The following is a 14,724-nucleotide window of genomic DNA, read 5'->3' on the forward strand; positions in this document are numbered from 1 at the left end:
TTATCTAACTATATTCGTGCGTGTGTGGAGATCTAGAAGCAACGGAGTAGGAGAAGCTCATGATCACACTCAACTCGTACAAATTGTCAAATAAAACAAAGACAAACTGAAATGAGATAAAGGAAACACAGACCCCATAAATTTGTTTATTTTTTTCCTACCCGACGAGAATTGAAAAGCAGATGGAACGAAGCCCTTGTATAGTGTAAAAATAGCATTTTTCTTAAAACGAGAAAGTTTACTCAATAAGCTTCAGTGCATCAAGTATGAAAACATAAAATGTGCCTACAATTGTTTAGCACTCTACATCAAGCAGGAGTTCAATTAGAATTAAGTCTGAAATAAAGTCACAAAACACAAGTCTGAACATTAATTAGTCATTTTTTCCACTAGGAAATCGAATTGTAGGGAAGAGGGTAGGATAGTGAACTATGCACCCAACCTTGCTGGAAATGCAAGGGACGCTGCTCCGTTTTCCAGTGACAATCACAAATGCTACTGCCTTCTTATGTCTTTCGACAAGGATACCTATTAACAGCGGCCTCAATGGTCAACCTGAAGATAACAAAAGGGTGGATGAGAACCTCAATAAAACCAAAAAATAACCTTCTCCTGAATTTAAACAGGAGGGGGGGCACATAATGTCACTCAGAATCGTTTGGCCATACTTTTAGTAGTACCTTCATGTGCATGGGATCTAAACCTTGGCAAAATATTTAGCGTGTTATATCTTCATATCTTAGTGTGCGAGGGCTCATCCATCACAGTTGGAGGCGGTGGACTACAAAAGTAAGTACTACCAAAATGGATCCATTTGTTCGGCCTTATATTATCATAGCTACTCCCAAAAAGAGTTAAGTCGACGACTTAGGGTTCATTTCATAATCGGAGGATCCCTTTTGAAGGTCTTCCAATACTCTATCGCCAATTCTATCACAGCCATGCGGTTCTCATTGTGGTACTTAAGAACCATGTCAATGGCAAGCCTCATCCTGCAATAGTAGCTCATCTTCTGCATCACAATTACATTTATAGAGCATATTTCAAATGAATTTCAATACATTGTTCAGTGGTATGGTACCGGACAAAACAGTTTATGCAATAACGTCGCTTACCATAACGTCGTAAGAGCTCTACAAGTGGTACAATATCATCCACTGAGCCACATACATTCCACAATAATTGTTGTAACATTGCAATTTTAGGATTCATGTGTAAAACAAACTTGAAGAACTCGTGTATCGACTTAAATAAATTAATTACGTGATAGTGATGAATAACTGACATTGACTTATCTCATACCTTCGATGGTCTTATTCGACAACCTTTGGCTCATAAAGTTTATACTCACTTCTAAGTAACCTCTCATCAGTTGGGCTTTTATACCATGATTCGTCAACAAGAATTTCTTCCAAGAAAATGGCCTAAATACGTAAAAAATCATAAGTAGAGTCGTTACTACATTAAGAATACACGAAAAATTATAAACAATAAATAAGTCACAAAGAGAATGCAGAAGGAATACATTTTGTACCACTTCCTAATCTGCCTAATCCTTCTAACCCTAACTCAGGCAGCAGCTTTCAGGGAATCCAGATACATTAGCTCCTTTCTAACAATGTCCACGACCAGCAGGAACCAGTGGTTGTCGGACCAAATTGGGGCGAATATCTGTAAAATACTTTTTTCGTCAACAATGTATTTAGGTTACACCTGGTAGATGTCCCACGTACGGAAAGACAGAAACATAAAGAAATCGGCACAGAGACAAGAATACAAACACGAAAACGATTCATGAATACTCTAGTTCAGCCGTAACATAATAAAAAATTATTCAAGTTCAAATCCAACTCGTCGTCTTCTTCCAGTCACCTGATTCTCATTTTACTTCAAAAGAAAAAAAAAACTCTACAACCAAATGCAATTTAGAATTCCATTTTCATAATACACTACAAATTCAAACAACAAAAGACGTATTTCACAATATATAATATACATGTAACTTGATATATGAAATTAACAAGGAGAGATCAAGGTGAGTGGCTGCCACGGTGAATAAGAGAGAAAGTAGAGGGTAATGTCATCATGAAGATTTTGACGTTTTCAAAAAAAAATAATGGTAAACTAGTTTAAATTTAGAATTTTGTTACACACAAACGCAAACATAACCAACTCAAACACCATGGGCGTGCGTAATACAGATATTTTTGAAGTTTCATACCTTGCACACGATGTTAGCCATCCCCATGAAGTCTTTGTGTATAGCCTCCATAGTCGTCCATGGTATTTGTCCGCGACCAATAGCAATTTGCTGCAGAATACAAACAGCTGGTGTTAATTTCCACCCGTGACCAGGGTGGAGCTTAGCTAGGACAATGGGGTCCATGCCCCCCGACAATTTTATAAAAGAAATAATTTTCAGTCAAATCATATATATGAAGTTTTTGGATTGGTGTTGATACATTTCACAATTCCTAACATTGCTATTGTCGTAGGTTTAATTCTAACTTAAACCGTATGGACCTTCTTTTATCATCAACTGGGGATATATTTTTGTTCTCTTTCGTTTAATGAAATCAAATGTTTATTTTTTATATTTATTTATATCTTGATTTCATATTATAATTATACGTTAATATTTTTCCAGTTTATAATTAGAAGGATAAGCTAATTTCATTAAATCATGATGATTTCAATAAATATAATACAATTAGGAAATAATAAATAAACTATAAAATACATAAATCAATTGGACATGATTTGTTAGATAAGCAATATATATTATTTAAATAAGTCTAGTTTTATAGTTTTCAATGTCATGTCAAAATATATATTTATCATTTTATGTTTTGTTATCTTTAATATTTAATGAAAAGTAATGTCGACAAACAACAACTATAATTCAAAATGCTATTTTGATAATTATAAAATTGTAATTTTTTTATAATTTATCACGGTCTTATAATTAGAATTTATGATGATTGAAAAATAAAAGAATTGACATTTAATTTAAATATAAATACTTTTACCTCTTATTAGTACGTAAATATATATTTGGTATCCACAAAATTTTTTTCAAGATCCGCCACTGTCGGTGACGACAACTTTCAACAGACACAATGACATCAGTTAAATTACCCTAGAACACAACACTGATAAATTGGTGTCGTACATTGTCCTACACAGGTATAGAGGGAGACAAAGTACAAAACTGACCGTGAGGATTGTTGACAAGAACCATTGAACTCTACTCAAGCTTCAAGTAAGCATTGAGGCAAGCAGTATCAAAACCTATTAGGCAGCACCATATTTTTAATGGATTGAACAACAAATTCATAGCAATGATACATGGTTATATGGAAATGGAGACTTACATCATCCACGATGGGCTTTCCGGGCTCAAGGGTCCTCAGTGCCCCACGTGTGACGGCACAGTGAGGGTTAGGAACAAGCAGCTTACTACAAATGACATCCATTAGTAGGTTGTGGCCAGCTAATATGGAAACACCATACAGATTTAATTCATATACAAGCAACTTAGCACTAGCAAGTGGTGGAACACCTTGAGGTTAAAATTCTCACATGAATCTCAACTTTCAATAGAATTAGAAATCCTCATACGAATACATGAACTGCTTGTCGGAAACACATGAATACGAAATTGAATTATAACCATAAGTAAAATTCTCACCTCACATTAATGCTTTCCATACAGACTCTAAAAGAAGCCAACACTATCCAATCATGAGACACTTTTGCGTTTCGATAAACTTCTTTAGGTTGCCAATCTAACCCTGGATACCATCCATTTTCCGAACCAACGATGAGAGCGTCTCCTACGCAATCTTGGCTGCAAATTCGCCATCCCTACGTGGGTTTAAAAAAGTCAACTTTAGCACAACCGATGAGTTTTAGTCAATTGAACTATAACAACATAGTAGCAGCATAACAAACTTTAAAAATGGGACTAAATCCTAAGACACGCAAATAAGAGTTTTCATGTAAGTGGAGCATCAATATAGATTATTGTAAGACTCAGTAGTACTTACGATTGCAGAGAATTGGCTGTTGGAGACCCGAGTGATGCCTTTATGCAGAGTCACAAGATAGAGTTGGACTGTCCCCAAAGTCCTTCGTTTGATCTGCCGAAGATATCTGAATCGGTCTGTGGTTTGGTGCCTCCATGCCTGCAACTTTAGCTCAACGGAGGTAGCAATAAAAGCTTGCATAAATAGTAGCATGTAAAATAACAGAATTCCTGCCCGTGAAGGATCCCCACAATGGAATTGCTTCATTGTCTTCGTTCGGGGACAACGGCAGTGGGAGGAAGAATTGATGGCGGTATCAGGTGGTTTAGGGTTAAAGGTCATAATGTCATTAGACATATGCAATTTCATCAGATTGTGATGTTCGTGTAGTGGGCTTTTTTATTTTTTTTATCAATCCAAGGCTACTTCATTTTTTACGTAATGTAACAGCGGTCTCAACCAATTCCATGCCATAGGTTACGAATGAATGTATATGTGATTTGGCAGTTGTTTTTGTTAAGCCCAAAGTTTATAATATTTTGAAATTGTGGATGGAAACAATATTGGTTGGCCCACCGTGTTAGGTAGGGACAATGAAAAATAAAATAAGAAGTACTCTAATTAGGAGACCCATTTTAAAACCATATCGATGTCACAAAATTTTCAATTTGCTAAGTACGTACAGAGTGCAAACTAATTCGTTAATTTTAAAAAAATTGTAATTCTACATTAAAGAACTTTCCCAGATAATAAAAACTCACGGAATGCGACTACTTGGATCACGTAAAAATAGACAAAATGCAGATATAAAAAGTTATCAAGTGGGAGTTTGGTGAATTTGAAAAAGGATTTACCTAAAGCTAAAATGTTAACTAAATAGATGTCCAAGAAGGAAAGAAAGTTTTAGTTGGAATTTTCCATGAAAATAGGATTCCATCTTTTCATCCTAATATTTCAGACAGCATATTAAAAATACAATGTAGGCAACATTTGAAAGAGTAATAGTTTCATGCAAGTGATCTTGAATAGGAATCAGAGACGGCTAGATTTCTGACATGCAACTTGGTTATCTTTGATGCTAACATTGGTACTTTTGGTACTTTTCAGGTGGTGTGGAGAGCATACTTTACTAGAAGTGGCCTAATAGAATTCTTCTAAACTGTGGAAATGCCAAAGTTAGATCAGATACTTTTTTCCTGGGGTGATACCGGTGTCACATTGGTGTTTGAATTTCTTTCATGGCCACCACTACGAAAAGGTGCAGAAGGTAAACCAGTTTGATGTGTTTATGGTATGCTAAAAAATGAAAAATTAGAAATCTCCAGTGTGCTTCCTATACATCGACCATTCGGGCATTGCTTTAATTTTGTGGGCGAGAAGTCCGTTTTTTTCCCCTCTTGAAAGTGTCATCGTGACACACGACATGACCATACTACACAACCAACCACAAGGAAGTCTAGAGACTCCATCTCCGATGTGAATTTTTTCAACTTGGATACGGCACTGTGGTCATCCATGAGTGCAATCATTTTTTAAACCTATTTGAATCCTCTTTGCCCTTAATAATTAATATATGCTTCAAGTATTACTTTAAGATAATATAATTCATATCAAGATACACAATTATATTTCAGATGAGATTATTTTAAAACTGAAATAGGCAAAAATTATTAAATACATACAAGGACGGAGCTTAATTAAAACAAGGGGGCCATAGCCCCCCAACTTGTTAAAAAAATTAGTAGTACTTCTTCAAAAAATAAAAAATAATTTAGTTGGTTCAAATATTTTACTATGACTTAAAATACTAAAGTTCAATCTTCATCTCTTGCTTTTATTGCACAATAGTTTTTAGTTTTAAACATTCAAACCTTGTCGGATTTGGACTGAATTGAGTGTATTCGCATTTCGCAGCTCTCTATTCAATAAGCAACACTCCCTCTACCTTTGAGTTCAAATATAAAATATTAGGTATTTTTTATTTATGTAATTTAATATTATTTTATATTTTACTGTTTATTTAATTTAATTTTTTATATGATAAAAAATATTAGAATATTCAATAAGTATTGATATTATTGTATTTGTATAAATTGATAAAAAAATTCAATAAATATTATAAATTTTAATATTTGTCCTTCTAATTTTTTTTTACATATTTTATAGGATATATATTCAATTTTTTATACAAAATAATCATGAAAAATCAAAGAATTGATACATTTTTAAAAGGAAGGCTAATATTCAAGAAGGAGAACATATAACTTTACAATATCAACACCTATAGATAGTTCTTCTACTTTAATGAATCACGAAAAAAGTGAAATACAACCTTCAAAAGTTCAAAGAGTTGCATCTGATGAGTTTGACCTTAATTCTTTAGAACGAGACCCTAGAAAACGGCTTTAAATTTGACAATATCACCCAAATTAGAGAGATAAAGTTAGACAATCTTATTTTAAATGGGTCCATATCAAAAGCATCTTGACAATTATTTTCTATCTTACCCCCCAAAATTTTGTTTCAAGCTCTGCCACTGAATGCATACAATATTCTTAATTCATCTTAAATCTGTATATTTTTATATTAAAATTAATAGTATCTATTACAACAAATTTAATTAATTTTTATTATATAAGGGTTCAACATATGTAGTTGCTATATTGCAACAAAAAATTTACATTTTTTTTTGTTATAATTCACGTATTGAAAATATAAAATAACGTTGTTAATAATATATAAAAAAAATTTGTTGGAAAATACAACACAAATAACTGCTAATTGAATCTTATCCTTTAGGATAATCTACTAAAATCAACCTGACTCTCTGATACACTGCAAAAAAAAAATCTTTTATTCTTATTAATGATAAACATGCCTTTAAAATATTTTAAAAGGCGAAAAAAAGATCCAACATTAATTACATTCTCATACAATAATTTGGGCATTTAATTTTGATGTAATATTTATATCAAGTATGATTAGAAAAATAAGAATTTTTTATTCTTAAATTTTGGCAATTTTACGCTTAATACTTTTACCTCTTAGAATTTATTTTTGTTAACGACCTGAAGAAAATGAAAAAGAATTTTATAAGTTGAATTTTATCCTTTTTTTTATGTATATATTCTAAATACTTTTTCAAATATTCTTACAACATTTTAGATCAAATATCGTGATTTATAAAAAAATATTCTTCTTGACAATAATCACATTGGGTCATCATTTGAACCGATCAATTGATTACATCTAAAAAAAAAATATGTATTATAAAATTAAAAAAACATGTATTTTTACTATAAAAATAAAAAATATTAATAAAAATATATATATTTTAAATTTTAATTTTAAATTTTGGACTATTTTATATTTTTTATTTACGTAAGATCGATTTTACCAATTTAACCAATAACGTATCAGTTGAATCAATAAATCAGTAAATTTGACTGATTCGATTATATATATATATATATATATATATATATTCATGGGTGTATATATGGAAATAAACTCGCATAAATATGCAATAATGTGAACTTTGTTAGTGGAAATTGAAGTACAAACTTTGGTCATGGCTTTCGATTCAAACCCTCTCGAAGGAAATACACTAAACCTTTTTTATTAAGCAAAAAAAAAAAATACATAAATAAGTAAATGAAATACTTAATTATTCAAGATCACATTATCAAAAAAGGAGTCACTGAAAAAAAATAGCTAAAACATTCTTTTAAAGATATTTTTTAACAATTAGAATTTAACATATGTAATCGATTAAACTATATTATTTCTATTATAATTAAATTGGACAAATCGATTTAGCCGAAAAATTAATGAATCAGATCTTAAACTTGTCTAAATTAATATTCTTTTTTATAAAATATGACTACAATATCCTTATTATAGAAAATGACTTAAATAATTCTATTACACATATACTAATTTTGAGAATCCTGAATTTTAACCTTATAATAGTACATAAAAAAGAGAAGGGTTAGAATTTAGAATTCTCAAAATTAATATATATATATTTATGTAATTCTATATGTGTATTGCATGGTTAGGTAACATGCCAAGAACTAGAATATAATTTATATCATTAGGAACAGATCATTGATAGTAATTAATAATTCTACGAATGCATTTATCATGATGTGGTAATTAAGTTGTTAACTACATAATTATTAATTTAGAGTTTAAATGCTGGAGTAGATGTTGTCCAACTGTTTAAGCTAAATTTTTTGTCACACATTTTTTAATTTATTAATTTAGTTATTAACTATCTAAATTTAAAACTTTTCAAATTAATTTTTATATATTCATCTCTATATTTATTTTTAAGAAAAATTATTTGTTCTTTTAATATTAACATATTTAACATTTTTATTATTATATAAAATATTAGTAATGACTTATAGAATTATATTCTGGTAATTATATTATGTACCTTAGATATTCTTTTTTTTTAAAAAATATTCAGTTTTCTTTTAATTTTACATTCTTAAAGCAAAAAAATTTACCTTACTTTTTTATCTTAATATATCTAATTTTAAAATATCGTCTTATTTTGATATTGGTATGTTATATTTTATAAGAGTACTATGCTTTTTTTTTTCTAAGATAGTAATTTCATTACTAGAAAAAGGTCCATTAAGGACTTACATGCACTAAGGGGGGTATATAAGGAAAAGTTTCACCAAATGAATTTAATTACAGTTTATTACATTAAAGAAGTATGAAGAATTGGTAAAGTCAGTTCATCCCCATTCGTTCTTGTTGCATAGTACGGGCTTCTTCAACACAAAGGGAGGAGGCTTCCTGTACCCATCGAAGATGAAGCGATTTCTGGCCTTCCAAAGCTGCCATAGAAGGTTAGCCGCTAGCTCCATTCGATCTTATTTGTCACTGAAAGCTTCCATTTTCTCTGTAACTTCTTTCCAACATCGCCAAGGGTGTTTATTTGGGTTTGGGATGGGGAAATTTACTAAGTGCCAAGCTTCCAACGAATCAGTGCAGAACCACAGACAATGGTGGACTGACTCTTCCGCCGAACCACACCTAGGACAGGTCGAGTTCACTGTTTCAATTCTGGTACTAATTTTGAGCTTTACCGGTAAGGCATTATGTAGTAATTTTCAAAGAAAGCTTCTAATTTTTTGTTGGCTTTTCAAATTCCAGATGCTAGACCAAACGGGTTTCGAGTGGCATTGTTCTGGAAGAAACTCAAGCGGCAGATGATTGAATTGGAAAGCAATGCTGTACCCAGACGCAACCGTGTATGCACCAGTTCGGTTCATCATCCAGGTAACCTTATCTTCTCCTTCCTGGATATTTGTTTGTAAAATAGCTGTTGCTACTGCTGGGCTGAATGTCTCTGTTATTTTTTGTTGATTCCACTGGCCATTTGATTGAATTAGTTCAGACACTCATTTTGGAGCATGATCTGAGGTTGGGGTAGGATTAGGAGTAATAGCCACAAAGTTCATGACCCAAGAATCTTCCTTAATTCTAATTGATCTGCCATTTCCAACTCTCCAGAGAATTCCAACACCTTTCTGCTTTCTATGATGCTACGCCATCCCCAAGAGGGGTTTGTTCCTGTCTCAGCACTCAAAAATGTGGAAAATCTAAAGTATTTTCTTTTTAGGACCTTGTAGATTAACGAATGAGGTCTTGTTAAAAGCCTCCATCCTTGCTTTGCAAGCATTGCAAGGTTAAAAAGCTTTCATATCTTTAAAATTGAGTCCACCTTGTGATTTCGGTCTACACGTTATCTTTCACCCCACCTAATGCATCCTCCGTTCATTACCTTTTTGTCCCCACCAAAACTGCATAATAGCTTTTTGAATCTCTTCTAGTAAAGTGTCTGGTAGCTTGAAACAGCTTAAGGTGTAAATCGGAATCGCTGTTGTGACAGCTTTAATTAGGATTTTCCTACCAGAAGAAGACAAGAGAGACCTTTTCCATAGCTGGAGTTTCTGGTTTACCTTGTCTTTGATATAGTTAAAAGTAGCTCTTTTTGACCTCTGAATCACCGCTGGGAGTCCGAGATACTTGTGCTGGTTTCCCACATGAGGCAGTCGAAGGATATTAGCTAGGTGATCTCGAGTAGGTCCCGGGGTATTCCGACTAAAGAACACAGATGATTTATTCAGGTTCACCACTTGACCGCTCACTTCCTCATATGTCTTCAGTATTCTGATAAGACTATGACAATCTTCCTCAGAGGCTCGGCAGAAAAGGATAGAATCATCTGCAAAAAATAGATGACTGAGTTTTGGACAGCTGTGATTTAGTCTCAATCCATAAAATTCGTGTCTCTCTTCTCCTCTGTGGAGCAGATGGGATAGTCCCTCTGCACAAAAAAGGAATAGATATGGGGAGAGGGGGTCGCCTTGTCGCAATCCCCTACATGGTTTGAAAAAACCATGAGGTTGTCCATCCACAGTAACAGAGTAAGAAACCGTCATCACACATTTCTTGATCCAGTTAATCCATCTATTTGTTGCAAAATCCAAATTTTCTCATTATCTCCCAGAGAAAAGACCATTCAACCCTGTCATACGCTTTGCTCATATCCAGTTTCAAAGCCAAATCATACTGACCAAATCTCTTATTCTTTAGAAAATGCATAAATTCATGTGCTATCAAAACGTTATCACTGATCAAACGACCCTTGATAAAAGCACTTTGGGAATCACTAATAACTCTGTTCATGACCAACTGAAATCTGTGCACCAGAATTTTAGAAATAATTTTGTAGAAAACACTACTAAGGCTTATGGGCCTAATATGTGTCATAGAGGTAGCATTTTCAATCTTTGGAATAAGACAGATATTTGTATGATTAAAAGCTTTTAAAAGTTTACCTCCAGCAAAAAAGCTCTTGACCGCTTGTACCACATCCTCCTTAATTGTTTCCCAGAAGAAGTGAAAAAACTTGGCCGTGAAACCATCATCACCAGGGGCTGAGAATGGGTTTATAGAAAAAGCAGCAGCTTTAACCTCTTGTTCTGTGACTGGCCTGGTTAACATACGGTTGGTGGTAGTATTGATCTTAGGTGAAATATCACGAATCTCTTCTACGGGGTCCCTCGGTTCACTGGTTGAGAATAGTTTTGTGAAGTAATTCTGAGCAATAGAAGCTATTCCCTCTGTATCCGTTGCTATATGCCCTTCTTCATCCTCTAATATATGGATCTTATTCTTACAATTCCTTTTCTTGAACTTAGAATGAAAGAATTTAGTGTTGCGGTCCCCCCAGTTAAGCCATTGAACTCTTGATTTCTCTTTCCAGTATCTCTCTTCCATTTCTAATTCATCTTCTATTTCTGCCTCTAAACACTGGATTGTCACTGGATTGGCTTGGTCAGCTTTTTCTTTCTCATTTTCTAATCGTCTCTTTAACTCAGAGATTTTGCTTTGGGAATTGGAATTAGAATGTTGCTGCCACACCACCAACTTGTGTCTGCATAACTTGAGTTTTTCAGCTAGTCTAAACATGGGAGACCCTATTATTGTATGTTTTCAATAGCTCTTTATCAAATTCACCACTTTAGATTTTTCGCACCACCTTTTCTAAAACCGGAATCTCCTCTTTGATCTTCTTTCGAGTCTCTCTGTGCTAAGGAGTAAAGGCCTCTGATTAGACCCAATATCGTTCAAATGAGAGACATAAGCATTGGAAAATTCTTCTCTCCAATCTTTAGACACCAACACTCTGTCAAGTCTTTCTCTAATCAAGTTACTGCCAAATTGTCTATTACACCAAGTGAACTTCTCCCCCTCATAACCCAGATCCAATAGTCTACCCTCATTAATAAAATCATTAAAAGCTTGGATAAATGTATTCGATTTAGGTCTACCTCCTTCCTTTTCATGGCTAGCTAGTATGGCATTATAATCACCAAGAATTGCAATATTATCCCTGCTGTTTTCCATGACTTCCATTAGTTGACGAAATTGTTCCTCCATTTTTCGCTCTTCTGTGCTCAAGTATACCCCTAGAGCCTCCCATTGTTGTCCACCTTGTTGACTCTTATAAGAGAATTGAATAAAGAAGCTTTCTTGACGTAAAATCTGCACCTCCACCCCTGCTTTCCATGCCACCACCAGTCCACCCAAGAGGCTATTAGGATCTACTGTTTTTCAAAACTGAAAACCAACTTTCTTCATCACACCCTCCACTAACAAGGCATTGTTCTTAGTTTCGCAAAGGAACATTACCTCGGGAGAATGGGATTTAATAATCCCTTGGATGTTGTGAACTGTCAGGGGTTTCCCCAAACCCCGACAATTCCACATCAACATCTTCATATCTCCTTCGGTGCCTCTTTTTGGGTGGCACCCTCTCCCTTTACAATTGATGTGTTGTCTTCTTGGTAAAATTTCTTGTTGTTACTTGGGTTTCCTGAATCCTCCGAAACTCTTTTTACTCCTGAGACTGATTTTGATTTAAACCCCCTCCTCGCCAACTGCTTCAAGCTTTGCCTTTTGCCTTCTTTTTTGCTGATCACCTCCGTTGAACTCCCAATAGAAAATTGAAGGACATGTTCTTCTCCACCATCTTTCCTTCCTTTTCCTATAGTACCTCCACTATCAGCCACTTCCTCGCCTACCACCTCTCCTCCATACCTCAGATTTTCCTTTTTTCCTTTCACGTCAGTCCCCCTGGTTTGAGAATTATTGTCTTGGACCGAAAGACTCGCTAAACTTCTTATTAAGCTGACTGGCGTAGGCTTTTTCTGCTTTTGTCTCCTATTCTCTTCCCTCTCAACATTGTTAGGGTTTTTATTCTCTTCACGCTTGCAATTCTCCAACCAGTTTGTTTAGCCCTTAGCCACGGTCCCCATTGTTCTTCCCAGACATTGCCTCCCGCCGAATCCTCCAAATGCAAATTACAAGCTCAAATTTCATGTCCTATATGACCACAATAATGACAAAAATTACCAATGCGCTCATATTTGAGTTTGAGTTCTATCACTTTTCCATTGCTGCCTGCAATTTTAAGTGATCGACGCAGCGGTTTGGTAATGTCCATCATAATTTGGATCTTCAGAACATTTTTCTCCTGTCCTCTCATTTTAAACAAGTCTGAATTTAGAACTTTCCCCAATGATTTTCCTATTCTTCTTCCCAAACTGCTTGTTTTACAGTGCTCGGGAAGCCCCATAGTTGCAGCCATATGGGAACGTGGATAAATTCTTCCTCTCTAATTGCAGTCTCATCGTTCCACCTCTTTAAATTAAGAATGTAGTTCTTGAATAGCCATGGAGCGCCTTTCTCAATTCTTAGAAGATCAATTTCACTACCAAAGAAAAATTGAAAAAGGTTTCTTCCGTGATCAATTACCTTGAATCCCTCTAATTGTCTCCATATTGCAAATAAGGCAGCTTCTAAAGTCTCAACCAAGCTCCTTGAACATCTCTCGATACCGTCTTTTATGTCTTCATCAATAAATTGCACTATATGATCCTCCTCAGATCCTGGTGCATGGCTGTAATCCAGTCTGGGAGCAGCGATTGTTGCCATTCAATTGATCACACGGGGTGAAAATTTCACAATTAAAATTTCTCAAAAACCCTAACAGAGCACTCAAAAAACCCTAGTAACAAGGCACATAAAGTAAAAAAAATGTATTTTAAAAAAAACGTATTAAGAGTGCTATGCTTTTTAAATAATTAATAATTTATGATTTATTTTCAAATAATTTTAATTAATAATCTTGTAACTAAATACACTTTAAATTTTTGATATTTTATAATTTAATAATGTATTATTGATATAATTGTCTCTTTTATGTAATTGTCATATCAAAAATGTAATTACAAAAAATAATTTGTAAGATATTTTTTTATATTTGGATAAAACTAATTCAATAATTATATATTATTCCTAAATTACTTTTATGTAATGAAAAAAATCTAAAAAAAAGTTAACAAATTTACTTCACAAGTCGTGGTAGTTTTGCAGGTTTTATATTATATTTGTTTTTTTAAAATCTTGTACAAGGGACCATGCTTTATATAAATATTGAGAGGACAAAAAAAATTAACAGTGCATCTAATTTTAAGACAATCTGGTAGGATTATTTTCAACTAATTTATTTAAGCCAATTATCAAAGGTATATATGACATTCTGAATTTAAGATTTACGGATATCAGTTTTAGTGGATTGACAAAGTGAAAAAGTAAATCTTATTAAAAAAATTATTATGAATATTTTTAATAAGAACAATGCTACATGGCCAACAAGTATTATTATTTTTGGTCAGCAATTAACCGATAATAATTTGTACTCATATTTACAGAGATTTTACACATAATAAGCATATAGTTTGCAGCTATGTTTACCAAAATTTTGCATACATGAATTATTACCATTTGCATCCAACCCCAAAAAAAAAAAAGAAATAAAAAAGAAAGAACAAATTATTCATTAAACTAATAAATTTTATTGCTTCATATACATCTACTATTTTATTTTGTCGAAAAAATTAAAAGGTTTAATTTTCTTTATTTTGTTTAAAATTTTAATTGCACTTTTGGTTTTTTTAATTTTCAGAATAAAATAATGAGAAGAAGAATGTTAGAAGACTATCAAAATTTATTATTTTTTGTCATTATTTAGTCATTAATACTTAAAAAGAATGAGATAAAGTATGTTGTTAGATTACTAGACTAAAAAAATTAGACTAAA

At 33.1% G+C, this 14,724-nt stretch overlaps 1 protein-coding gene across 3 annotated transcripts; it reads right to left on the bottom strand.

Moving 5' to 3' along the window:
• Positions 1-201: 201 nt before the first annotated feature.
• On the bottom strand, positions 202-4,480 carry LOC140179834 (uncharacterized). Of its 3 annotated transcripts, XM_072219588.1 has the most exons (7): positions 4,050-4,480; positions 3,692-3,867; positions 3,375-3,459; positions 3,217-3,291; positions 2,222-2,311; positions 1,526-1,671; positions 202-1,424 (listed from the first exon to the last, which is right to left on the bottom strand). In XM_072219588.1, the coding sequence occupies exons 1-4, from the start codon at positions 4,395-4,397 to the stop codon at positions 3,259-3,261; spliced, it is 642 nt and encodes a 213-aa protein (XP_072075689.1). In that variant the 5' UTR covers positions 4,398-4,480; the 3' UTR covers positions 202-1,424; positions 1,526-1,671; positions 2,222-2,311; positions 3,217-3,258. The 3 variants fall into 3 exon arrangements, 2 of the variants coding, with proteins under 2 accessions (XP_072075689.1, XP_072075690.1); XM_072219589.1 differs by having other exon boundaries at positions 1,355-1,671; positions 4,050-4,368; XR_011873664.1 differs by lacking the exons at positions 3,692-3,867; positions 4,050-4,480 and having other exon boundaries at positions 1,355-1,424; positions 3,375-3,507.
• Between the last annotated feature and the right edge of the window lie 10,244 nt (positions 4,481-14,724).

Source organism: Arachis hypogaea, chromosome 16, assembly GCF_003086295.3.
Source record: "Arachis hypogaea cultivar Tifrunner chromosome 16, arahy.Tifrunner.gnm2.J5K5, whole genome shotgun sequence".
Taxonomy (NCBI): Eukaryota; Viridiplantae; Streptophyta; class Magnoliopsida; order Fabales; family Fabaceae; genus Arachis; species Arachis hypogaea.